Source organism: Pseudorasbora parva, chromosome 19 (genome assembly GCF_024679245.1).
Source record: "Pseudorasbora parva isolate DD20220531a chromosome 19, ASM2467924v1, whole genome shotgun sequence".
NCBI classification, from domain to species: Eukaryota; Metazoa; Chordata; class Actinopteri; order Cypriniformes; family Gobionidae; genus Pseudorasbora; species Pseudorasbora parva.
In genome coordinates this window covers 33,188,903-33,216,285 of record NC_090190.1, presented here as the reverse complement: position 1 = coordinate 33,216,285, position 27,383 = coordinate 33,188,903, and the positions used below count along the sequence as shown (strand labels likewise).

At 39.0% G+C, this 27,383-nt stretch overlaps 1 protein-coding gene across 4 annotated transcripts in view; it reads right to left on the bottom strand.

The window, feature by feature from the left end:
• Positions 1-27,383, bottom strand: part of celf3a (cugbp, Elav-like family member 3a) — an 83,810-nt gene that overhangs the window by 3,481 nt on the left and 52,946 nt on the right. For 2 of the 4 annotated variants that reach the window (XR_010899351.1, XM_067426344.1), the window contains exons 4-15: positions 26,585-26,861; positions 25,700-25,782; positions 9,932-9,980; positions 9,172-9,297; positions 6,536-6,615; positions 6,174-6,317; positions 4,881-4,985; positions 4,149-4,293; positions 3,887-4,030; positions 2,815-2,874; positions 2,235-2,339; positions 1,846-1,989 (exon numbers count right to left, since the gene is read on the bottom strand). Coding sequence is in view for 2 of the 4 variants with exons in the window: in XM_067426344.1 (XP_067282445.1) it covers positions 1,846-1,989; positions 2,235-2,339; positions 2,815-2,874; positions 3,887-4,030; positions 4,149-4,293; positions 4,881-4,985; positions 6,174-6,317; positions 6,536-6,615; positions 9,172-9,297; positions 9,932-9,980; positions 25,700-25,782; positions 26,585-26,729 (1,330 nt within the window). In the remaining 2 variants the exon portion in view is untranslated. Of the gene's footprint in view, positions 1-1,845; positions 1,990-2,234; positions 2,340-2,814; positions 2,875-3,886; positions 4,031-4,148; positions 4,294-4,880; positions 4,986-6,173; positions 6,318-6,535; positions 6,616-9,171; positions 9,298-9,931; positions 9,981-25,699; positions 25,783-26,584; positions 26,862-27,383 lie in introns of those variants that run through there. The other 2 variants (XM_067426345.1, XR_010899350.1) reach the window with 2 other exon arrangements.

Sequence of the window (27,383 nt, the reverse complement as noted above, 5' to 3'; positions counted from 1 at the left end):
AAAAAATGTACATATAGTACACATTAGTATATACAAGTGAGAGTTGGAGTGAAAACTGTCCTGTTATCATAGCTAACATTAAAGGTGCACTGTGTACATTTTAGTGGAATCTAGTGGTGAGGTTGTGAACTGTAACCACCCACCGCTCACCCCTCCCTTTCGAAGCACATCGAAAAGCTGCGGTGGCCGACATAGGACAAAAATGCCGTCGTCTGTGAGAGCAGAGAGTGAGTGAACAGTTTGTCCATTTAGGGCTACTGTAGAAACATGGCGGCGCAAAATGGTGACTTCACGGTTCATTATGTAAGGTCTTTATACACCACTGAAAACATAGTTATGTATATTATATTGCATTTATTTCAATAGATCCTCATAAACACTACACACGGCACCTTTAAACAACTGCATATCTTGGTTCTAAGAAACCAGTGTTATTCACATACAGAGCAGAGATAATGCAACCTCAGCATCCGTTTTCAGGCCTTCCCGCTTAGGTCTCTCCAGTGCTGGAAAGCTTTTCTAATATTAACGCAGGTCCTAAAGCTCTTGCCTGATCATAACCCTTCTTTTTCCAGTGATGTTCCCCTGGGCCCAGTTGCAAGGAAGCCCTTAAGTTATGAAAACCCTTAGTTATAAGGTAAAGGGTACGCTTAGTGAAACATGGGTTGCAAGAAAAAACCCTAAGTGTCTGGTCCACTTAAGGAATCTTAAGGCTGTCACTGATTACTTCCCTTAAGTTTTGTTATGTGATGCAACAAAGTCTTTAGTAACAATTTAGCCCTTAAAAAATTATAAAAATATTTATATATTTTTAAATATATATAAAAATAGGTCCCTTAAGTCATCTGCTGAACTTAAATGCAATGGATGATTTCATGTTAATTGAGAAAGTACCGACGTGCATTACCGATCAATTAAAATAAACATGTTGAAATTATGATGTGACTGTATATTGATTAAATTAACATTCAACACCAAAGTTTTCATATTTTTTTCATTACTTCCACTGTGCACTTGAATTAATTATTTCATCTTGTGCGCAAGAGTTACTGATTATAGTAGCAGGCTTGGGTGTTTTTATCCCGTCTTTAAAAAAAAATGCTGTTCGTCCTTGGTCCAGTTGGTTAAGACTTTTTTGTTTCCATTACTGGACAGCCGGCTAGCACATGTCGCGTCTAGGATGTGAGTGGTGCGGCAGGATTTAAAACATTCTCCGCTCAGGTGTTGTAGCTCGACTCAAAAACTGTGCTCAAGGACGCTCTGTGTCATCCATCAGACCGCATTTAATATTCTCAATAACTCAAATATTGTAGTACAGCTGTATAGTTTAGTAAATGTCAAACTTGTTTAAAAGTCAGTAGTCCGTTACGTTACGTTTATTGTGAGATTTCGTAACTATAGCAACTGCTTCTCCATTGCCGTGTTTTCCCTGAAACTATCGCGTAATGCTTAGGGAAGGGCGACGGTTGAGACGTTTGTTGCAACGCTCTTAAAGAAATCTCGTACCTCAGGGATTTTTCCCTGGCCCTGACCTTTTCTCTTTTGTAATGTCTCTCAGCCATCTCTCTTTCTACAGTCTTTCTTCAAAGCTCCCTATCTTGCTCACTTTCTCTTCTCCCCCCTCATAAATGTGGACACGCCCCCAACTGCTGATTGGCTACAAGTTTGATGTGGTGCTCGGTCTCATCCATTTTCAATAGCGTTTTCCTGAAATCACTTATTGCACCATTAATGTTACATGAGTTGTATTTCTTTGCATGTATTTTATTGCAACATTCCATGACACATTTAATAATTTAATTGAGTTTAATTTATTGCATCTCAATTGCTCTGGAAATCACTCACCAAAGCATTTGCTCTGATTGGTGGCACGATCAACGAACACCTTGGCTGAGATGACGTTACCAAAGGGCAGAAACATCTGCAGCATCTCCGAGTCTGTGAACTCCTGAGGCAGATGATAAATAAAGATATTGCAGCCTTCTGGTCCTGAAGAGAGAAGGAATGAGCCAAAAGAGAGGGAGGAAATGCAATACATGAGACCACACGGTTTTATTCATAAAAGGAAGTAACCATGTTGATTCCTAAAAGAAACTGGTGCTTTGAATCTTTTGGCACAGCAAGAGATTAGAAGAACAATGCTTGAGAAATATGTTCAATGACAGACTTGGGAATAATCAAAACAGGATGTCAGTGGTCATAGAACCCAGTGGAACAGGAAATGACATTGTTACCTTCTCGTTGTTGCAGCTGCTGTGGCTGCTGGGGTTGCTGGGCAACTAAGGTGGGCTGATGTGGAAATGGTTGACCGACCAATCCATAAGCAGCAGGATATGTAGCTGTGGGTGGAGTAATGAGGTTAGAAATGAGACCAGGGTAAAGTCATCTTTTCAAGTGCCATTCTGCAGTCTGTTTGTTATCTTGAGCAGATAACCGCAAAAGACAAAAAATAGCTTAGACTTAGAACAGTTAAAAATGAGCAAAATAACCACTGAAAAAATAACCACTGAGTGTCGCAATTAATTAATTAATTTAGCAATTAATTTATGTCACTGTTATTTACTGAAGTCCACATGAAGTAGATTACATAGTTTGAAATGTTACATAGTGAAAATGTATAGTATGTAGTTAAATACTGCTGTTTATGGATAATTATTGTTAGATTGGTGTCACATTCAGTTGAATTTACTTCTTCCTTTTAAAATTTTCACTGGTCTAAGCTGGCTTTTTTTTCCTGAAAAAGGGAGTACTATATTCCACATTCTTCAGTGTTGACAAATTTCACATGGAGTTTTAGGAGTTGAGATGCCTCACCCGTGTAGTGTTGCATGCCTGTATATGCCTGCTGGAGAGGATCCAATGCAGGGCTCTGAGCTGAAGGATACATAAATATTGAAAACAAACAGAAGAATAGGATGAGATGACTGGAATAAAATACAAATATTTATACATACACCAGTAAGAGGAAAGTGTGAAGTTTGAATTAGCAAAGCAATAGCACAGCTGTTCATAAAATATTGCAATCCACATAACATAATGGGAGGAGAAATATCAGTGTGTCTTTGTGGTGTATCGAGAGCTATGGTATCCAGCGTAATGTAAAGAGGAAGCTGTCTGAAAGGGATGTCAAGGTACTAACCCAGATTGTCTCCAAAAAACATTAAACCACAGCTGCCCAACTCACTGCATAATTAAATGTGCAACTCGACTCTCCTGTTTCAACAAAAACTGTTCGTCGGAAGCTCCACATAGTTAATATTCAAGGTCGGGGCGCTATAGCCAAACCTTTGGTCATGCCAATGCCAAATGTTGGTTTAGTTGGTGACGACGGTGCAAATCTTGGGCTCAAACTTCAATGTCTTTCCCACATCCTGAGAGTTAAAGTGTGGAGAATCCCCAAAGAGGCTTAACCCCTGGACTGTTGCGTAAAGCACGGGGGTGGATCACTAATGATTTGGGCTGCAATGTCATAGCCTTCCCTACTGTGTTTGATGGGCATGTCATTGCCAAGGACTACCAAACCATTCTGGAGACCATGTGCACCTAATGGTTCAAACATTGTACCCTGCAGAGGGTGCTGTGTATCAGCATGATTATGCACCAATACACACAGCAGGACTTGTTGTGAAAGAATGGTTTAAAAAACATGAAAGTGAAGTTGACCATCTCCCATGCCCTGCACAGTCAGCAGATATTAATATTTTTGAGCCACTTTTTTCTCCACCAGCATCACATAGTGACCTAGCCAATATTCTGGAAGAGGAATGGCTCAAAATCCCTCTGGCCACTGTGGAAGTCTTGTATCTGTCATTACCAAGACGAATTGATCCTGTATTGGCTGCAAAATGAGGCAATACACCATACTCATAAATGAATGTGTCCTCACCCTGATATGGGTGGACTCCATTGGTGTAGAGGGTTTCAGAGGCAGACTGGCCATTGGGTGGTGCAGGGACTGGTGGGTAACTGTTGACTGCGATTGGAGGCAGAGCAGGCACAGGTGTGGCAATGGTTGGGGGAGTGTTTGTACCTAGAGCAGAACGACCAATCACAAATACACAAATTTAATCAAATACAAGAACACTTTGAAAGAACTTTGAATGCTAGATATGACGTATTGGTGTTGTAGCAGTCAGACTATCATTTACCTGAGGAGGGTGTGATTGAGGCGATGGGTGTGGCTATGATGCTGCTGGGATTGAGGGCAGCCAACTGCTGCATCTGCACCGCGGCAACCGTCGCCACGGGAGACAGATATGCGGACTGAGCCACCAAGGCCTGCTGTTGGACGAGCTGGTTAGGACAACAACAACAAAAAGTGAATCCAGGTCTATGACATGTAAAACCTTTTGCAGAGCCCTGTGTAGGGGTTGTACTAGGGTTATTAGGTCAATGCCATTCCAATTAGAACTTTCTGTGTGTAGAACAGAAAGTAATTATGGAAGTATTTCTGGTACCAAACCTAATACAACCTCCGGTTATTGCTTTAATCCCAATGTGTTTTCTGTGAACTAAATCCTGGTCATAAGGTGGCCCAAAAATTTTTGGGCACTTAAGCCACATTTTATGCATGAAAGTCATTGCGTTAGAAAAGAAGATATCAAATCAAGTTGAATTTAGTTTAAACACAGAAAAACATTTGGTTCTTCAGTGAACATTAAGCTGTTGGTATGACTCTTATTTAGCTTATGTAAAGGCTGGAATACACTACATGACTTTTCAAATATAAACAGATGTTAAAACACTAGGCTTAACACTTAGTTACAGAGAAAAACATCATACACTAAACGACTGAGGATCATACACTGACAGAATTTTTAAATGGTTCCAAACACAACAAACTCACAAAGAAACATGCATAGATATATAAACATAGATGCCTCATTAGTGGCTGTTTCTATGGGCCGCCATACGTTAGCCGTCTGCCATATTGGAACGGTCAAAACACCGGTCCGCGAATATTCGAGAGCAAGTTGATTGTGCGTCTGCAACCGTAGTTAGACATGTGTGAACATCTATATCTGTAATAGACTTCAGCAGAAAATTTTGCTAAACTAACACAATACAAAAAGACAAAGGCGTCAGCTAACACAATATTTAAAAGATATCATGGAATAAAAACAGTAATTTTTATATGTTAATACATATAAAAACACAAACCAACACATTCTCACCTGTGAAAGTTTATCCCATTTCTTCAGGAATTTAAATGGTGGTGATTTCACAACCAGATGCTATGCAATATATTGACGTTAACGCTTGTTCTGTTCATTTACTTTTGTTTCGTTATGGTAGTTGTATTGTATTTCATTGCAACACAGGTAGATAAAGGGCAGCTTAGTTTTTATCTGGTGGACAGCAGAGCACACAACACAGATGGGAGCAGCTCCAGTGGAGAACAGTGACTGGATCTAAAACGCTCATATCTCCATCACTGTTAGTAACCAAAACCACACATGAACAGCAACGCTCTTCCCGCAACACACAGTAGACACATACTTGTGCAGCGTAGAGCGGCTCTTTCGCACTTTGGTTCTGTTCACACAGTGCGCGTTTTCCAAGAATGCAGTTGAGTGTGAATATTTACGGTTAAGAGTTTGGTTACACTTGTCACTCACATAAATACTGAACTGTGTGTAAAGTTGTGAACGTAACTGTGTTAAGGACTCAAATACGGTACTGACATCAGTATTCTGCTGCTGCTGTTCTAAAATCGCCCTCAAAACATCAGACATGTTTTGATGATCTGTCAACACCGACTGCCCAAAATCTGCAGACTGGCGCAGACTTTAGGCAACTAATGTCGGCTCATCTAAACTGCAAATCAGGGCAAAAATTCTGAGCAAAAGTTGTGTAGTGTATTCCAGCCTTTATATGGACTACTGTTCAAAAGTTTGGGTAAGTTTTGTAAATTAAAAAATAAATTAAAAATTAATGCTCACTAAGTCTACATTTATTTGATCTAAAATTCAATAGACAGCAATACTGTGAAATATTATTACATTTTAAAATAACTGTTTTCTTTTTTGTATATTTTAAAATGTAATTTATTCCAGTGATGGCAAAGCCGAATTTTAAGCATCATTACTCCCATCTTCACTTTCACATGATCCTTCAGACATCATTCTAATATGCTGATTTGCTGCTCAAAAACTTGTGGTGTTAGTTCTTACTGCCTGTGTGTAGGCGTTGTAGGCGCCCAGGTGTAGGCTCATGGGACTAATGACACCCAGCTGGGAGGCCACTTGCTGCATACGCCTGATTCCTCTCTCCTTCTCTGTGTCTGCAAACTTTACCACCAGACTAGAAGATGCACCCTGAGGGGATAAAGAAAATTCTCATTCCCAAACAACATCAAATAAAAGAAACTAAGAAGTTCTGAGGTGAAATATGCAGTGGATGATGTTAAAACAAAGCACAAGGGTCTATAGTGAGTGAGCATGAGAATATGAACAATGGCATATTGTGTTTGTGTTATGCTTGTAGGTGTGATAGTGGGAGGAATCCTGAATGTGACCATGAACAAAACACTAACCGGGAGAGTGCGGCTGCCGTGTAGAGCGCTAATGGCCGCCTGTGCTTCTGCATTACTCTGATATTTTACAAATGCACAACCTGAAACACACAACACATCATTAGACAAAGCCGGAAAAATGCATTAGGCTGACATTTTATAAGTCATCAAGTGGGAGTATTTAAACATCCAATTAAACAAATTAAATCAAATGCAATAAACTGAGGTTGGTACAAATGCCCACATTATTTCCCCAAGCCTACTTCTGTACATATGGAAGAGAGCAAAAATTAAACTGATAATGATTTACTACAGCAGGTGCATCTGTTCCATTCACACTCACACGTAATTACCCAGAGCACACACATCCATCACTTTATAAATCACAGCCTGTGCCTATTGGACTATCATTCATTAGCCAACATATACATGCATGACCGAACACTCACTGGTCCAACCCTACTACTGTTGTATTAGGGATTGGTATTTACAGACATTCTAAACATTATTGAAGTTAGATAGCACTTGTCAGGACCCAGTCACTGTCGTAATTATACTTTAGATCTAATATTGTCACATGAAGTCGCTGTTGATGCTGTTGAAATTCTGCAGCAGAGCGATTACATCTCAGATCATTACTTAGATGTGTATACTCCATTTAGATGAGGCTGCGAAACAAACTCCCTGTTACAAATGTGGTAGAACTGCCACTTTTACCACTAAAGCTTTATAATTAATCTTCTTGATCAGTTTCTATTCCTCGGCATACCACATAGCGTCGAAGAACTCGATGTTGCAACAGAAACTATTGAATCTCTTTTTCAGCACTTTAGACACAGTTACTTCTTTTCCACTTAAAGAAGATTAAGAAAAATAGTCTGAATCCATGGTATAATGAGCACAATTGGGCCCTCAAGAAAGCAGCCTGAAAAATGGAGCCCTACAAAACTGCGAGGTATTTCGCATTTTGTTAAAGGAAAGTATTATTGGATTGTCATTAGGATATGTACCAAAAACTTTTAAACTGTTCTTATTAAAAAACACAACATGATCCTAGTTCCTAAGAATTAGTTAATAGCATACCGATCCCAAATCCTCTAAAAAATATTAGGAAAGGCAGTATCTTGCCCTCTGTGTTCCTTTTTAAGAAAGAAATGGTATCTTTGAGGAGTCATTCATTCCATCGTTCATGACCTCAAGGCCCGCACACTTAAACAAATGCTCCAGCTGATCCACAAATGCAGCAGCTAGAGTTCTTACTAGAACCAGGAAGTATGGAAGTTCTGTAAACACTGCATTTGCTCCAATTAAACATTAATTACATTTTAAAATCTTGCTAATTACCTACAAAGCACTAAATGGTTTAGTTCCTCAGAACTTGAGTGATATCTTAATGCATTATAGTGCTTCGCATCAAAATTCGGGCCAGTTGATAGTACCTAGAATTTCAACTGCAAGCAATAGATCTGTTTCCTATTTAGCACTCAAACTCTGGAATAATCTTCCCAGCCTTTTCTGAAAGAAGACACACTCTGTCAGTTTAAATCTAGACTAAAAACACGTCTTCAACTGATCATACACATAACACGTTATCAATTTCTAAAGTTAAAGTTAAATTATTGTTAGGCTGCATAAATTAGAACCAAAACCAGGAACACTTCCTAAAACACCCGATGTACTTGTTACATCGTAAGAAAAATGGCATCTACCCTAATATTAGTCTGTCTGTTTCATCCTTATCCCGAGGTTACCGTAGTCAGCCGGATCCAGTCCATATCCAGATCAGATGGTGAACCTGCACCTAGACACGACCATAACGCAGCCCTGAATGTCAGCAGAGATCCTGTCAACTAGACAATCCCCTGTGTAGGCCGTGTCGAAACGACAGCCGTGGGCACAGATCCTCAGACAAGAACCAGACAGGTCATCTGCACACACCCTATGGCCAGCTTTGGCTCCATACCAGCTTGATGAATTCCAATCTTCAAGCAAAAGGAACTGGATGAATATTTGAATGCTAGCGATACCGATATGATTTCTGACTTGTGATGCAGCCTGAATCATAATCACACCATGCATGTTCGTTATTTAGAGGTGAACTGAGCCTGGTTTTACTCCATTCTGTCACCGGATGGAATTTGGGTTCTTTGCCACCGTCGCCTCTGCCTTGCTTAGTTTGGGACAATTCATATTCAACAGTTTTATTGATCTGACTGCACTGACACTGTTGTATGAGAACTGAAGTATGCTCGACAATGGCATAATTTTTTGCAGAACTGATGAAATTAACTAATTTAATAAATGATGATCTTTACAACACAACTGAATCAACACTGAACTGACTTCAGTTGAACAAGAACATAAATGCCTAATCACTGCGGCTTTGAAACAATCTGTATTGTAGAAAGCACTTTATAAATAAAGGTATTGTAAAGGACTTGACTTGTTTGTGTGTTTGTGTATGTGTGTGTGTGTGTGTAAATATATATATATATATATATATATATATATATATATATATATATATATATATATATATATATATATATATATATATATATATAATTTTATACATTTGAGCCTCATGATACACTTGATTACCCCTATTCCTTGCAGGGGAAGGAAGCAGTGCATGCATTTAAATGTGGATTGCGCACCTTTGCTGGCTCCATCAGGCCCTCTGAGTACTGTGCACTCCTCTATACTCCCGAAAGGCTCAAACATTTTTCTGACATCGGTGTCTGACAGCTGTTTCCCCAACATCCCCACAAACAGCTTCCTGTCTACATACAAAAAGACAGATCATGATAAGCATATATATACTAGATAAATGGCTGTGTAAGATCATGTATCATTTTAAAATTGTAATAACCATCAAATGATCGCAGACAATATTTGTCACTCCATACTAGTATGAGTTTCAAGTTGCGGTAACTATATTGGCCACTAGAGGGCCCTAGAGGACTGTAACTTGCTGACCAACACAATGGCACTAGCTCATGTTTTGTGTGTGTATTAAAACAGGATTAAAATGAAAGAACCATTTGCATTGTATTTTGGATTGTGTTGACGTTTACATCCAATGAGAGATTATTAAATCAGTCTGTAATCATTCCACATCCATTTAATGGGTTTAACATTTTTAATTCTTGAATTAGTAATACATTTTGTTGCGTGTCTACTTGGATATACTTTGAAGACACAACTATCCCCATAAATGAGTTAAATGTAACAAAACTTTCCTTTGAAGACATGCTCCAAGGTAAAAAATTATAATTCAGGGTAAAAAAATTATTTATAACAAAAAAGACAATAGAAATCAAGGGTTAGTCCAAATTATCGATCGATAGATCAAAAGTATATAGATAAATATACAGTTTGTACAGTGCATTTGTTGTATGTGTGTGTGTGTTTTACCTCCTCGGCCCTCACTGTCCGCTGGCTTCACTTGAATGGGCCGGTTCATCTGAAACACAGAGCACATGATCACATGATCAACTGTACTTCATAATCCAGCTCTTTCATTTCCTCTTGTGTTTGTGTGTGCGTTTGTTGGAGAGCACTGACTGAATGTGTGTGTGTGTTGTAGCTCTCAGGACCTGCCCATCTGCCTCAATATTCCCGAGTTAAAAGAAAAATCTCCACACTGGTCCTGCTTCTGTTGTGTTTGTGTCCCTTTATCTCTGCTCTCTGCTCTCTCCATGTAGCCTTTGTACTTGTTTGCCTCCATTTGAGGCCTAATCGCCATCTCTCGCGTCCACTTTTATCTCTCATCAAGAATCAGTTTTATGCTCTTTCTCTCTCTCCATCACACGTAATCCTGCCCCTCTCTCTCTTTTTCTCAGGCACCAGGAAAAGCACACACCCACGCAGGATTGGAGAAGTGATGGGATTAAGCACGCTCGCTGGCTAATCTGGATTACAGACGCACGGCAGATTAAAACAGTGAGAGATTCTAGGCTTGTGAAACAGAAGAGAGAAAGAGGCACCAGGGGAACAAGGGAGGGGTGGTGATATGAGAGGGAAAAACACGAAAATAGAAAGAGGGAGAGAGAAAATGAGAACAGAAAGGAGGGAAAAAATACGAAAATGTGTATAAATAATTAAAGATAACCAAGGTTAGATGGAAGCAAAGGAAAAACTAATTGGATAGTATTCATTTATAGTATTATATTTCACAATTCTTCATTAATATCATATCATATAATTAAATGCATACCTGAGCAGCAAAATTACAAATTTGTTTAAAAAAAGTGTATTCTGTCTTCTTGTGAATACAGATATTTCTCGTTTTCAGCATATACTGAATAGATTTTAATATATAAAACACTGAATCCAATAAAAAATGTAAAAACAAATGAAAGGAATTGTATACACACACACACATGCATCCATCCATCCATCCATCCATCCATCCATCCATATATATATATATACCATCATTTTATATATATATATATATATATATATATATATATATATATATATATATATATATATATATATATATATATATATATATATATATATATATAAGAATACTTATAACTGTAAGGGGAAATGTGACAAAACCTTACTAGTGGGTTATAAAACCATATTATTCTCTAAAAACAACCATTAAATGATTATTAGGGCTAAATTCTTTTTTACTGCAAAATGAATGAAAAATATAAATTAGCATGAACAGTAGATAGTATTCCTATTGTAATTCAAATGGAAGCGCAATTCTACATGGAATTGTTCAATCACTTCAGCTCTAATTTAAATAAATACAATTAGTAAAAGGAATGGATGAGAGGCAAGGAGAGACGCTGTGAGCTAAATTACCCAAATCAACAAAAAGGCGTTAATTATGCAGCAGGTGACATTTCGGCCCAATTCAGATCGCTTGGTTTTATCCGACCAGCCGCGATCGCTCATTTGGGGTCCGTATTGATCAGGCATTCGCTTGCAATAACTCACACACACAGAGCCATATAAACCATACATAATGACTTTCACAATTTCACAGCACGCCAAAAATATATTACACAACTCACGTTGAAGGACGCAAACAGAAGGGCATTTATCAGGATGACTAATGAAGCAGGTCTTATTGATTGCTGCAGTAATGTAAAGCACTGTAAAGATCTCCAACACCTACTATACGTCTGTTCTGGATCAGTTCTTTTGCTTTCCTAGTCTAACTCCCTCTGGTGATTACTAATCTGATCTCAGTGTAAGAGCTTGTTTTGCAGCGCTTAAATCTGATTTGGCCAAATTGCTTTGTTTATCTTCAGAAAACGCCGGCATACAGGGGAAAAATAACTTTTGAGGGCGTTTTATCATTGTATTGGGGGCAGCTGCTCCCAATTTAGTTCATACGCAAGGTTCTTTAATGGTTCTTACATCACTTTCAGCCAATAACTCTTTTCTTGAACCCCCCAAATTCAAATCATTATTCGCAGAAAATCCTCTTAAATTCTTATGTGTAGATACATTCACACGGGGAGCCATGTTGTGTGGCACCAGATTCAACATCGAGCGATGAAAACAACGGTACTAGTGCCATATTCGAACAATACTGTTCAAATGTTTCCCATCAGTAATCGTTTTAGTCTCTTTTAAATAAAAAAAGAAATGAATACTTTTAATCAGCAAGGGCACATCATATTACCCTACTGTTCGGAATATAAGTGTTTTTTTCTTAGACATGTGAAAAAACAGTTTTGACTTATATTCAGGGTCTAGACTTTTAAATAACAATAATACACCCGCAAACATAGGTGGCGCCAAATATGCTTAAAACGAGTTTTAAGCATATTTGGCTTAAAATATGCTTAAAATATGCCCCTTTGGTCGGAGTGTAATGCTAGAAGATTGCGAGTGCATCCTCTAACAGCCCCGTGATCGTCACATTTGTGTGGCTGACAGGACCAAACTTCTGTAAAACGGTACCCAGATTTCAAGATTTCACTTCTACTGTTAATTAATTTTTGGACATGGTTTTCACTATGAGATGGATAGCCTAATTGTTATATTAATTCAGATGGATTAAAGGTTTATGGTATGCCAGAAAGTGTTTATTTTTAAATGTGATCGTTTGTAGATTTTACCAGTATTTACCATACTTTCAACATAATGTAAAAATAAAAAAATATGCAATATGAAAACTATTTTCAAATAAAAGCATTTTCTTTATAAAATCAAAGATTTGGTCTTCAAAAAAAGGCCTTTTTCCAAAAGGTACATCTTGAAATTCAGGGTCGTCTTATATTCGGAAAAATACAGGTAATCAAAAGTGACATTGAAGACATTTATTAAGTTACAAAAGACCATTAGAAAATCCACAAAAATAAGCTCAAACTGTTTCCCGCATTGATAATAACAACAAATGTCTCTTGAGCAGAAGATCAGCATATTAGAATGATTTCTGAAGGATCATGTGACACTGAAGACTGGAGAAATGATGCTGAAAATTCAGCTGTTCATCACAGGAATAAATGACATTAGAAAATGGTTATTTTCAATGTTTTACCGTATTTAAGATCAAATAAATTCAGCCTTGGTGAGCATAAGAGACTTCTTTCTGTTGTCATGTTTGAAGCAGATATCATAAATGTCAGCAGACCGAGCAGATTTCAAACCAGGCAGTTCATTCATAAATCCGTAGATCTTACCTTCATGCTGTGAAAATACAAACCAGAGGACAACGAGCACAGCACTGAAAAGGGGCGTGGCTACATAAGGTCTACAGTGGTAGAGCAAAAGCAATTCATTTTTCATGATCAAAAAATTATTATATGCTTCAGAAGACTTTTAATACAGCAAACAAGTAGCAAGAACCATTTTTATCATTTGTTGAGCTCAACAGCACCTGTACAGTCACTTCCACTGCACGGTACAAAATTCACCAGAAAAACGTCTGCAAAACATGACTGAGGAAATGAATTTTCCTTGTTTGGGAGAACTGTTCTTTTAGACAATGTAACAATGTATTGATCAATCGAAAGAGGAAAACTGAAGACCTTGTGGGTTCTTTGGAGAGGTTTTCATAAGTTCTCATTTGACATTAAGCTATAAAACCTTTTTAGACCTTTGTCACAGACGTCAGGTAGCTGAACAACTGTTGACTGCATGAGCACTATGAAATGGTCAGCAAAATGGATTAGGTTAATGACTGTGCCATTTTCGGAAAGGAGCCAACTCATATCAAGGTTGAGACAAGGGAACAGCTCAACTCATTTAGCATGCATGAATCAACAGGAAGATGGCACATCAAACCGAAACAATACTCAAAAGCATAATTTCTGTTCTGGTACACAGGGCGGGACAGACCACAGATGCACTATGAGGCACGAGAAAATCCTTGACGAGCTTTATTCACGTCTTTCCTTGCACTATGATGAGTCACTGTGCTTCAAGGATTCTAGAAAGGAAAAACACAGACACTGGCCGAGAACAAAAAAGAAAGAAATTGGTACAAAAGGACGACAGAGACGGGAAGAGACAAGAAAGAGTAGGAAAGAGAGACAGGGAGCGAGTCGTGGCACTGCCACTTCAGGTCGGCACGGCAACCAACCCTCTGTCACCATGACAACGGCAAGGCGAGCTACCCAGCAGGTAAACAAGGTTGCCCCGGACGACGAAGGGAGGGGAAGGTAGTGATGGGAAAAAAAGAACACGAGAAAAAAAAATAGGGCGATGGAGGTATCAAAATGGATGAAAAGTGAATTTATTTATGTGAAAGGAAAACAGAGTGAGAGAAGGAGAGAGAGAGATAGACAGATAAAAGTAGCGGGTGTAACCGCTATGGTTGCCAAAGCAACAGAGGCAGTGAAGACTCTCTATCATCTAGCCAAAAGAAACCTGTTGGCTTCCATATACGCTCTTTGACAATGAAAATCATAACCACACTAATGCTTACAGACGTCATTTTGCAATTGCATTTACGTTCATGAACTCTACTATGCTTTATACATTACCATCCAAATAATGGTAACATTATTTGTAAAAATACAGTAAAACAATAATATTGTGAAATATTACTACTATTTCAAGCAACTGTTTTTCTATTTGAATATATTTAAAAATAGAATTTATTCCTGCGATGTTAAAGCTGAATGTTCAGCATCATTACTCCAGTCTTCAGGGTCACATGATCCTTCAGACATCATTCTAATATGCTGATTTACTGCTCAAGAAACATAATCAACTTATTATTATTAATGTAGAAAACCGTTCAACCGCATTTATATGAAATAAAATCTTTTGTAACAATCTAAAAGTCTTTACTGTCACATTTGATCAATTTAATGCATCATTGTTGAATAAAATAATTTATGTATGTAAAAAAAGATTGGTGGTAACTACTAACCATTCATAACAGCCCTTTGGGTATTTCCCACAACAACAACAAAAAAGTACAACAATTTATTAATGTAAATGATTAAATATTTGAATAGTTTACTTATTTCAAATGTAGAAAACATTTGAATTCAAAACACCAGAAAAATGAGTGTGTGTAAGTGCACGGTAAAAAATGTGCAAATTGTCTGCTTACATGAATAGAAAATAGCAAAAAATAATAATAATGTAATATCTTTCTGAACAAGCCATTAGAAGTACAGGTCATAACCATTGCTTGGTTTGTCTGCTGGCAAAAACACTCCATTGACATGATGAGCACACACACTTAATCTCCGCCTTGATCTGAGGCCAGGGATTTCAGTGGGATTATGGGATATTAAATCCATAGATTATTCAATCAACTGACATTTACTCTGCCGGCCTCCTCCATGTAGTGCCTCGAACACATACAAACAAATCAGTGTCTGACCTGTGAAATACCTATTATGCACCCGAAACAAAATGTGAAGACACACCCAAACCTGACTTCCATTCACACAAACTAATGCACGATATGAGCAAAATTCTAAATGCCGGTGACTCATAAGAGCACAAAAATCAGATCACAATTCACATTCACACAGACGATATGCCTGCAAGGCATGCTGTTTGTTCATACTCCCCAAGTTTCTCTATGCATGGAAAGAATGTGTGTGTGTGTGTGTGTGTGTGTGTGTGTGTGTGTGTGTGTGTGTGTGTGTGTGCGTGCGTGTGTGCGCGCGTGTTTTTCACTCAGGCTAGCTCAAGAGGAGCTCTCTTGTGACTTGTCAGTGTGTGTGTGTGTGTGGCAGATGTTAAATTAGGTGTGTATCCACACAAAGACTATTCTCAATCTTGCCTCTGTACCCATCATGCAATGCTGGCCATTGCATTGAGCTGGTTCCCTAGCAACCCAGCATCCCTTGTCCCAGCCGTCTCCTGGCAACAGGACCTGCGACCGTAATCAACCTGCGCGCCACCCCACCCCCAATATATTCCAGTCTCTTTCTTTTCAATCTCCTTTTTCTAGCTTATTCTTTCAGCCGCTCTATAATTTCCCATTTTAAAACAACAGAAAGACATTCAAATATGCCATTTCATGCCCATTAAACATGCCAAAGATAACAATACTTCTGTTTCTTATGCTCAAACACAAAATTCTGCATTTAATATAAACACATTTAGTTTAAATAAAACTTGACCAATTCAACATTAAGATTGTAGCTTAAATGTATATGAATTTATAAGGGAAAATCCACATGGCCACCATTCATTTCAATTTTGTCATTTTTATTCACCTTTATGCATAACAGTCCTGAACACTGAAAGACTGAATACAAATATTTCATTATTATTAACTATGATGTCATCAAAACGGCATGTGTGATAATCCTATATTAGAAATAGCATGTCATACTGCTGTTGCTGCTTGAAAAGTCACATCAGTTACTCTTAGACAATGAAACACCATCTTGGCCGGACAATTAAAGCACCTAAAATCGTCATTCTTGAAAAAAAATCAATAGGCTCTAATCAGTTTGCCTGTTTCAAATGTGCCAATCACTAGACCTTAGGCAATTACAATAGGAACACAGACTTTAAACTGTCAGCGTGAACGCCGGCTTAAATAGAAAAAAGATGGACAGAGAGAGAGGGAGGGGAGGACGTGTGAAAATGGCACTGCTTGGGAAATGGAGATGTGCAATGGTTGAGCTTGCTAACTCAATATGCATATCAAATTCTGAATGTAGCACATTCAAACAAACTTGTTTTTGCCAGGCAAACAGACCTCAGATGAGCAATGCTTGCAATAGCGCAGATGTGTGACACAGTGAACACGCAGTCAACATCAGGGAAAATATCCTGTTGATTGAGACAGGGTTGCTACTGTATTTTTGTCTATTGGAACCAAATGCCAAGTGGAAGAGGAAAGAAATAGATTTCAACACTCTTTTTTCAAAGTAAATATGTATATTTGTTTGCTACTCTCTACAGATTAGATCGAGTTGGCGCTCAGTTTGTAAAACCGAATAAATAAAAATGTTATAGCAGATAGTTATGTACTTAAAATCATTGACTTCCTCTGTAAGTACGGTCTATGGTAATTGTCTGTATGTTTGCATTTAAAGGTGCAGTGTGTAGGATTGACAGCTAGTGGTCGAAAAAGGTTCTGTAGTCCAAATTCAAAAATATTGGAGATGGTTTGTTTCCCCCACCCCATCCTCCTCAGATTCAAAGGGTTGCCAGCTTGAGGACACACAACTGGAGCAAGCGAAATTGACATTGAAACCCACTCTGCAAGTTGATGAGTTGATATTATCAGCGTTTTAATATGCTCTTGTTCATAGAGATTTCTAGATGGATGCCGAGGCGTTTTAGGTCGGTTAGAATCTGCGATCTCCGACCAAGTTTTTTTTACTGGCTTTCATGTCAGCACAGACCAAAACAAAAACAGACGTTCCGACACAAAAAGCACATTTCTAAGAAGAATTACTGGCTGTTCTGTTCTGAGAAACAAGTAGATAAATTTAGCATGTTTCCTAAATATCTGAAAACACATTATGGTATTTTTATGCTTTAGTAAAGGTAAAAACATAGATACAACACCTTTAACACTTTTATAGTGAATATTCTTAATTTGAAGTTTTCAGCTTTTGGTATGACTATGTTAGTCTTAAGGTTAGGAATAAGTTGGTGTTTTCCTAAAAAAATTCACATTTAGGACATATAAGCATTCAAAACTTACAGCCTCTTATTTCCGTTAAAATGAATCACAGATTTTGATGACATTATCGCAGACATCTCCACATCCCATCTTCTGTACAATCAAATGCTCTCTAGAATCTGAAGTGTCCCGCCCCCTACACTATAACGCTGAAGCTGTGGCTGAAGTCAGTCAGCTGTTCACAGTACACATTTACTATTTTCTACATGGTTGAATGGCACATAGCACACAATGCGATATGAAACGACTCAGGGTAAACATGCTTTTAGTTGAACCAAACAAATTCTGGTTTCACGTAAGTTAACTGCACGCACATAATCAAAATCAGAGCCGTTGACTATAGACACGAGAGCGCAGCACGGATCATATGCGCGAGTCGGCGGAGACAACAAAACATATCAGACCCATTTCAATTCAGAATGCTGTATTTCAAAGCGATATGGAGGAGATTATGATGAGAAACGGTTAGAGATTAGGAGGAAACGCTGGCTTTACAGAAAGGCTCTAGTCAAACTGTGGTATTAACAAAACGCTATTGGCTGTTTCAAAAAAAGGGGAGGAGCTGCTTACAGCTGAAGCAGTTTCAGGGGTAATTATGTCAACACATTGAATAATGCTCTGGTTTCAAGCATAGACTGCAAACAAATATGGACGTAGTGTCCGTGACGTCACCCATAGGATTCTGATAAGCTGCTCTGAAGCGTAAAGTAGAGACCATAGACAGTAAAAGAAATGGACAGAGCGATCCCACTGACGTCAACGGCGAAAAAATGAAGTCAACCTAGGGGCACTCACTTCCTGATGGCTGAGCGAACTGCGCAGGCTCAGACTGAGCTTGACGACGTAGATGTGACGTGAACCTCCTGTCTGACAGCTGTAGGTCTTCTAGTAGATGTGGAAAGTGAAAGCTGAATCACGTTGTTTAAATATTTTCTCCCGTTGCTTTTGGCTCACTATCGGCTTCTCCCCATTCTTCCCCCTTGACTTTATCAGACTTTATGTCTCCACGTCCCTCGACTGTCTCATAGACAGTAAAAGATTGCCTGTGAGCATCTCCTCAGGTCTATACGGTAATTTCTCAACTGTGCGACAGAGTCGCGTTGGTTATGACGCAATCGTTAGTTTTACAAAAACAGCTTCTACAGGGCGATAGTGTAAGATACAAGGTAACGGAGCCTTTTATGCATTGTCGTGTTTCTTTAGAAATAAACAATGGACAAATGGAGTCTTTAAATGTCTCAGATGTAAAGTTATTCACTGTCAAAGTGACTCAAAAATGAATGGGAGTCAATGGGATGCTAACAGCAGGTGATGGCTTGGTTAGCAATGGCAGCCCCTATGGGTGGAGCGCTTTCCGAGCGCTAGATTACCCCCTTGGTAGAGACAAGCTGGCCGTTGCCATCTTGCGAGCGCGTCATCGCGAGTCACACCTGGATAGCAGAAAATGGGCAAAGAGGCGGGATGTGGGCGGAGCTTGACGCAAGGAGGTGATGCAATGACAGTGTTTCCCAGGTGCCTTCTGACGTGAGCAGGGGTGCCCTGTAAAAGGTGCCGGCATGCACTTGCACCGCGGTTCATCTCACATGAAAACAATCCAACGCTCTCCATTGACTTTGCATTGCGTGAAGCGGTCGCCTCGTCTTTTCTCATTTATAACAAGAAACAGAACAATGTCTAAAAGCTGATATGTGACTGTGTGCAGCAAACAAGCCAAAAAACACATAACTAAGTTTTTATAAGCTGTCGTTCCCAAAAAAACGAGCGTTTAAGGAGACAAAAGTGCATAAAGGCAATAAGACGTGAAGCTTCAGCAGGAAGAATGGGTCAATTTTGGTATCCTGACATTCAGTATGCCTACATGTGCAGTAAACATGTTGTCAAATATCCAAATGTCAGTTTTATATATTATATTTCCTGTCACTGATTACTTTCTCAGTGTAATATAACAAGTTGCGCTCTGACTCAAGTGCCTGTATCCACTTTTGTGTCCTTAAAAGTTCATTTTTTGAGTCAGCAGCTTATAAAAACTTCTGGGTTTTTGGTTCTGTGTTTTTTAGTTTGTTTTCTGTACACCTTGTCACATATCAGCTTTGAGACATTGTTAGTTTTTTAGTAATAATTCAGAAATGACAAGGAGGCCGCTTCCCACAATAGAAAGTCAATGGAGACGGTTGGTGGGCGTGGCTTTCAGATTATGACGCTCTGTCTCTATGAGCAGTCATTTTCACCCTCATCACCTGCGTGTAGAGCCAGAAGACGTGAATGAGAACTCACGCGCGCCACGCTGTGAGAAGATCTGTCTCGGTGCGCTTGTCCCAAAGCGCGCACACGTCTCACGGCGCGCAAATATTGAGTCCTCTTTCAAGTCTTGTGCTCGAACGGACAAACTCACACAAGAAGTATGTTAACATGTCCATCTTGATGAGTATCCAAGCAGACATAGTCTGAATAAACCCTAAGTGAACTGTATACAGTCGAGAAAGACGACACATATCCTTGCATTAGGTCTTAAAGGGGCAGTAGCCTTTACTGCTGTCTGTTTAATGTCAAACAAAAGATAAAGACATCACCCACTCCTCTTGATTGAATAGCTTTTATAAGTTTAATAAGGATTCATCTTTAATTTAAACAGTTGCAGTTATTTTTCATTTGATTACTTTATTAAATTTCTCTACCTAAAAACTAATGTTAGACCTACCTGAAAAACCTGAAAAGCATTGTTTATTTTATTAGTATCTTTGCTCTGTAGTATTTATTTGTGCTGCTGCTTGTATTTAAGTTATTTGTTCTTATTTCTTTATATTTATTTGACAGTAGTCCTTTTTCCCCTGAACATAGCAAATACTGAACCGTACTAAATACGTGAACCTAAAACCGTGATACAAACCGAACCGTGAGCAATCTGTACCGTTACACCTCTAGCGTAACGTATGCGAAAAGGTGCCACAAAATTTGTAACATTTTCAAAGGCCATGACTAAAAAAAAAGGTTGGGAAACACTGCTATAGATGGCTATCCACCTGCCACTCAAAGTAACCACTCCCTTAATTATGAGTTATACAAAAATTCACCCTCCTCAGAGTTCTCATGAAGGGCAAAATTGGCCATATAGATCAAAACCACAATTTGTACCAGGCTGTAAAAAAAAATGTTTTGCTGTAAAGTTGGGAATTTTAACATGGGGCTCAATGAGATTCTGCTCCCTTCTGGAGCCTGTTGCAGTTTACATTACTTCCGTACTGGCTTCAAGAGATCACGGGAGGTTGCCACTTGATTTCAAGGTCCTTCAGTGGGCCTTTAAGGAATGTTTATGAAAGCTACTTAAATGCCCTAAATGAACTAAGACCTAGTCCTGACTTAATTCAAGCTTGGTCTGTGAAACCAGGCCAATATGTTAAAAAATTATCATGGACACTTCAAATTGAAAATGCAATATGTCCTTATTGCTCATCAGGAAATCTGCAAATGCCATATTCATCATTTAGTGCCTTTATGGCTTTTCCTGCTATTGATCTGGGACACATTCAGAAAGGAGACGGATTACAGCCAGCAAACACACTCTTAAGATTGCATGATTTGTTGCAGACGACGAAAACCAACCAAATCAAGAGAGGAAGTAGGATCGACCCAAGAGGATCTGTTGTTCGTGACTTTTTTTAATAATAAACGTCTGGGCATGTGAACACTACCACAAAAAGAATGAATGAAAAGGGCAGTATTTGAAGCTAACTACACTTTGAAAAGTACAAAATGCCACTTAGCTAGTTTATTTTATGTCTCAGTGGTGTGAAAAAATTTGCTGTGCACAGTGGATACATGTCCATCAGATTAAGTTCTGCTCTCACAGAGTGTATAATCATCAAAGGCCACACACATGCGCGCACACACACACTTGCTAGCAGATGTCTGTCTTTAAGCTCATGGACGTCCGATGCCTCCCCCCACCACCACCCCGGCTCATTATGTCAAATTTTCTTTCATTTCCCCCCTTCCCCCAATTCACCCCTCATCTTCCCCCTTTTCACATATCCGTCCAATTTCTCTTTAATTAGACCTACTTTCACCTCTCTCCCTCTTTCACGCTCTCGAACCCTGTAACCCTTCAATTCATCTGAACAATGGACTCATCCTGCCTGGATGTAAGTATAGACACTGACACCAAGTCAAAAATACTTAATCGCGCATTTCTCGAAAGGAAACGCGAGCAAATGCAATTTCGCATTAAAACTGTCTGATCGTGTTAGCCTGATATGATCAGTTGTCTTTTATTTGTGTAAAAAGTTCAGTAATATAGTAGGGTTTGAAAAGGCTTTCTTGCACATAATCAAATTGGAATTGGATTTCATAGAAGTAAATTTCACATGTACACATTGTTTAAGTGCAGTGCACAGTATTTGTAAAAAGCATGCACTGAACAAAACATGGCACATATTTGAAGGTATACAACCACCAATCTTATCTTATTTGACTTTCCGGGTGCCCTAAACATACTACGACGGAAATCAGAATGAGCACATTGTACTAAACTACAAACAAACATCCAGACATTCACTCTCACACACTCCATCCCCCTCTCTAATAACACCTGCCCTCCCTTCCCCCACAACAAAGGCACAACAGACGCTCTTTTAAACACATGCGTTCAGACGCACAACAACTCGTCCCAAACATGAAAATGCCAAAATGTGTGCACGCACACATCACAGGCAGACATTTAACTGGTATTTTGCTATCAGTAACCAATTGGAGCGCTAGTTCGATAGAGATTGGCCGTAATATGATGCTGTGAATCAAAATTATAATAGTAAGAACAACATTAACAGTGCAAACAGAAGCTATCTGGTCTGTCCTGCTGATCTACTACGTCTTGCTTTCTTGTCACAATGTTTGTGGCTGAGGCAGGAGTAAGAGTAAAGCTGTTCCTGAAACAGCAAATAAAACAAACCACAAAAAACTCAATGTGAAAGCTGATATTTATCTTAACTGAAGTTAGATAGGATCCAGCTGAGTCACATTTTACCATAAATCGCCAACACGACACCTCCAAATTCATCTGTTTTTTTTTTAGCGCTGTAGTGCACTAGCTGCAGGTTTTTTAAATGCTCAGAGGAGGCCAAAAAGAGTACGATTTGAGATGTGGCCAATTCTAAAATAGAGGAAACGAGCGGCCGAAGGTGTTAATATGTATGCTTAAAAGCTCGAACGAAAGCGTGCGCGACTTAAGGGTCTTGGATGACGCCCGCCGCTTTGTTGTGCCCGTGCAAGTGGGGCCATGTGATAAACATAGCTAAGCAAACATGTTGGGATGGCAACGGTCGAGAGATAGGAGAGATGAGGAAAGATAAGAGGGGGAGGAGGAGGGGAAGGAGACCACGAGACTGAAAACCAGAAAGAGGACTCCAGGTCTCCATTCTCCTCCTCTGTCTACAATCACTGCGAGCCTCTCACCTGAAATTAAACATAAGGCCAGGTGCCACTCCAGCCATGCCATCTGTTCACCCCCCCCCCCCCCCCCCCATCCCGCCCTTGTCTTCCTTTAGCTCTCCCTGCAATACATTGCTCTCAGTTGATCTTTTATTCAGTATTAGCGAAACTGGAGTATTAAAATGTTTTTTGGTTACACATTTTTCGCTTGCCTAAACAGTCTAAAATGCATAAAATATGATCATACCAAACCCAAAACACTTTTGTATGTTTATAAGTCAAATGATTAAGATTTGTCATTCAGGAGACAATATATATGTAATGGCATATGCAATATGCAGTGGTGTTTTTAGTATCTAAATTAACTCATCCATCTTTCCCTATATAGTGAACTCTGTGGGTTTCATATGTAGTGATTAGTGAATGTGTGAAACATCATGGTAAGATGTCATGATGCACATAAGCAGAGGTATTGTCTTCTTCTTATTCCACAATGAGAGCTACTCTCAGTTGTTGTAGAGAAAGTGAACACTAAATCATTACTATAGCAATTTATGTAGAAAATGCAAATATTAGTAGAGTAAAACTTTGGCATTATTTACTAGCTTCAGAACACAAAGGAAGATGTTTTGAAGAATGTTCAAACATTTTGTACAAAGTAGCAGAAACTAAATATTAAATATTGTTTTCATGAATTGAAATGAAGCTGAAATAAAACATAATATAAATATGAGATGAAATGTTCTTTTTTTAACTTAAAAACCTTAAAAGAAAATTAGAAATGTTGCCTTTTTTTAAACAAATTACTAAAACTAAAATGAAAACTAAAAATATAAAAATAACATCTAATTAAAAATTATTATTAAATACTATAATAAATTACACTAAAATAAAAACCCAATGGGATCGGAAAGATGGACCAAAAAAATAATAATTTTGTGTTTCGCAGAAGAAAGTTTCATGAGGGTGAGTAAATGGTGACGAAAATTGTCATTTTTGGTTGAATTATCCCTTGAACAAGCGGATACGTTTTCATCACTAGCAAATTGACAATGCAAACAGCGAGTCTTAAAGATCAAATCTGAAAAACAAATCTGAATTCAGTCTAGTGTGAACACAGCCTGAGAGAAAAAGAGAAAAGGAGAGAAATGAAGGTTCCAAGCCAATTTCTGTCTTATCTTATCTGTCTCTCCCCTCATCGTGGTAACAATTCCTATCTCGCCCGCACACGCACTCTAAACACACATCACGCAGCGTTGCCGGAGCGATTCGCTATGATTGACAGGTTGGGGGCGGGGCCTGCGCTGAATGGCAGGTGCCATGAACTGGTAATAATGCCACACAGCTGGGCTGTCTGCATGTGCACGAAAAAGGAAAAAAAGAGAATGAAAGAGGAAGAGAGATGTCTCTTTAAGAGAGGGGGTGCTGTAGTATAGTTCTTAATAACATGGTTCCCTTTCGTACCTCATGGGGGAGGTTTGCACACCGTCTTACCAGGCTTAGGTGAGGGGGGGTAGACTAATAGAAGGATGGAGGGACAGAGAAGAAGGAGAGAGGATTTAAGGCTGAGGGAACCCGCTGATCTACGCCTGGAGAGGTCGCAAAGGTCAGACTACTGTCATGCTAATAATTGGATTTGTTCTGGAGTTACTCTTGAGAACACATGCGCAGAACGTTACGCACCATAAGGAAAAACAATCTAAACAGATGCTCACAAACATCGGTTCTCTGAAACTAAGGCAGAACATGGTTTACTTCGCTCGCACTTTCGATTTCATTTTGTCGCTTCTAACACTACTCAACCAGCCTTTGATGTTACGTGATGTGACATACAGAGTAATGAAGTCATATATCCCTTCATTAGCAGATGTCTAGTGGGACCACAGTTGGCTTAGAGTCTGTTCAGATGCACCAGAAGCTTCTGTTTGGCCGCTCAGTCCACATCGTGTCTCTGCTTTTACGACATTTTCGCATGCAGCTTCCTCTGGAGCAAATTAAACTCCCTCAAATAGAATTTGAGAGGAAGCAAAAGATTCCCTGTGGGTCTGCTTGCTTCAAGTCTAATCAACAGGAAAAAAACATCACGCGAGCACCGAGCGTATAGTTGTATTAATTCCTCATTAAAGCTCAAAACAGACCATATAATCTCATCCTCAAATTCTATACGTTGACGTCAAGTACATTGGACTCGCTACACCGCTCATAATGATCCCGTACATCTGGCAAATCTAAAAAGTCGGTGATTTACGGATGAAAACATAAAAAGGCATTAAAAAAGATGAAGAGATTGGAGGTCTCTGAATTTACAGGTTGCCCGTCACGGCTCTGGCACGGCAGATGGTCTAACAGCTAATCAACGACTTCAGAGAGCGACATGATCGCGGATGCCTTCAAGGATTGTGCCCTCCTACATACCTAATTAAAGTCTGTTCAGTCAACACAGATTTCCACAGATCCTGTTTCCTGAACCACATAACGTGTTATTTCCACTTTTAGAACCAACTTCATGTTCCCCCGGTCCTGCTAGAAGAGCTTTATGATAAAAGATTTATTCTATATGCAGTCGGCTAGGCTATATATAGACAATTGGAAACGTTTGTCTGATTTAAATAAATAAATTTTTTATACAGCCCGTCTCTGCGTTCACGTCACTACCAGCAACAACTCACCCCCGGCAATGTCTTCTGCTCGTGCAGTGCATTCTGGGCCTTCAAGGCTGACTCCCTCGCACAGTACGTCAAGAACGCACATCCTGAAGAGGGAACAAGAATACAACGTGGGATGAAAAAAATAAAAACATAGCAAACCTAGACAGTCCATGAATATCAAGCAGTGTTTTGCGGGCATAAAAGGATATGACAACTGTGACTAAGAAATGGAAAAAACAGTGAACAAATGCATTTTCCAAGAATAGTTTTCTTTATCTCAGAAAGCTAGACCATTGGAAGCTAACTCAAAATGAAGTAGAAGGAAATAAATGCTGTATGTGACCCTGGACCACACAACCAGTCATAAGTCGCAGCACGGATATTTGAGGCAATAGCCAACCATACATTGTGCGAGTGAAAATTTTCGATTTTTCTTTTATGTCAAAAATCATTAGGATTTTAAGTATATGTTCCATTAAGACTTTATTGTACACTTGCTATATAAAGTGTATTAGGATTAGTTATTTGCATTACTAAGGACTTCATTTGGACAACTTTAAAGGCGATTTTCTTAATATTTCAATTTTTTTACACCCTTAAATAGTTGTATCTACCAAATAGTTGTCCTATCCTAACAAACCATACATCAATGGAAAGCTTATTTATTCAGCTTTCATATAATGTTTAAATCTTAATTTAAAATAATTTACCCTTATGTTTTGTGGTCCAGGGTCACATATGTCATACTAGAGTTAAGTGTCTACATACTAAATACAGTATATGTACAACTGTCAAAGAAGACGGTTCAATTCAGATATGAAAAGGAAACTCATCTTGCCCCATTAGTCTTCCATCTCCCCTTGAGACTGTCCGTTCAATAGAGCCGCGTCAATCTCGTTTAATTACCTTTGTGCATTCCCGTGTACTTGTCCTTGATCACCGTGAGCTCATAGATCTTCCCAAACTGCTCAAAGATGGGCTTCAGGTCCTTCTCCTCCAGATTCCGCGGGATCTGGCCAATGAAGAGCTTGATGGCGTCGGCCTCCTTCATTAGGACAGTTTCCTAAGGGGACGGAGCGACAGCTGCGCCCGGGGTTTCAGCACTGGAGAGCGGCTCAGCGGCGGAGGAAGAGTCGCGCTGTTGAACACGAGTCCCGGTGGAGAGGTTTGAACCGTGACAGCTCTGCGTCAGAAAAAAACAGATAACGCTAAAATTCTCGCTCACACTTTATAATAACTCTCAATGACACAATTTAGATTTGTATAAGACACGTGATGATTGTAAAGTAGTCAAAGAAAAGCTTCAGGAGGGGAATTTCCAAAAAGAATTCGGTTTTACAACACCAGTTAAGTATCTGAAAGACCTTTAAGCAAAGCACTAAAGCTTTTATCATATATCTCGTATAGAAAAAAATAAAGTGTGCTTAAGTTTAGCCATTGAACCGAGCGATGATAATAAAGCGCTGGAGCGGTCTTCTGTTGCTATGGTTACCTCTTCCAAACCGTTCATGTTCGTGAGCGAACATACGAAAAATGTGGGCATTGTCTAATTTGCAACCTGTGGAAACGTATTATAATAATTAAATACGCACTTTATGTGTTAAATGTAAAATATAAAACATCAACTTTTAAGACTTCCCGGTCTCATTCTTGTTGCAATATAAAGGCAGTTAGCTAGATTTGAGAAAGAAAGACCAATCACAAT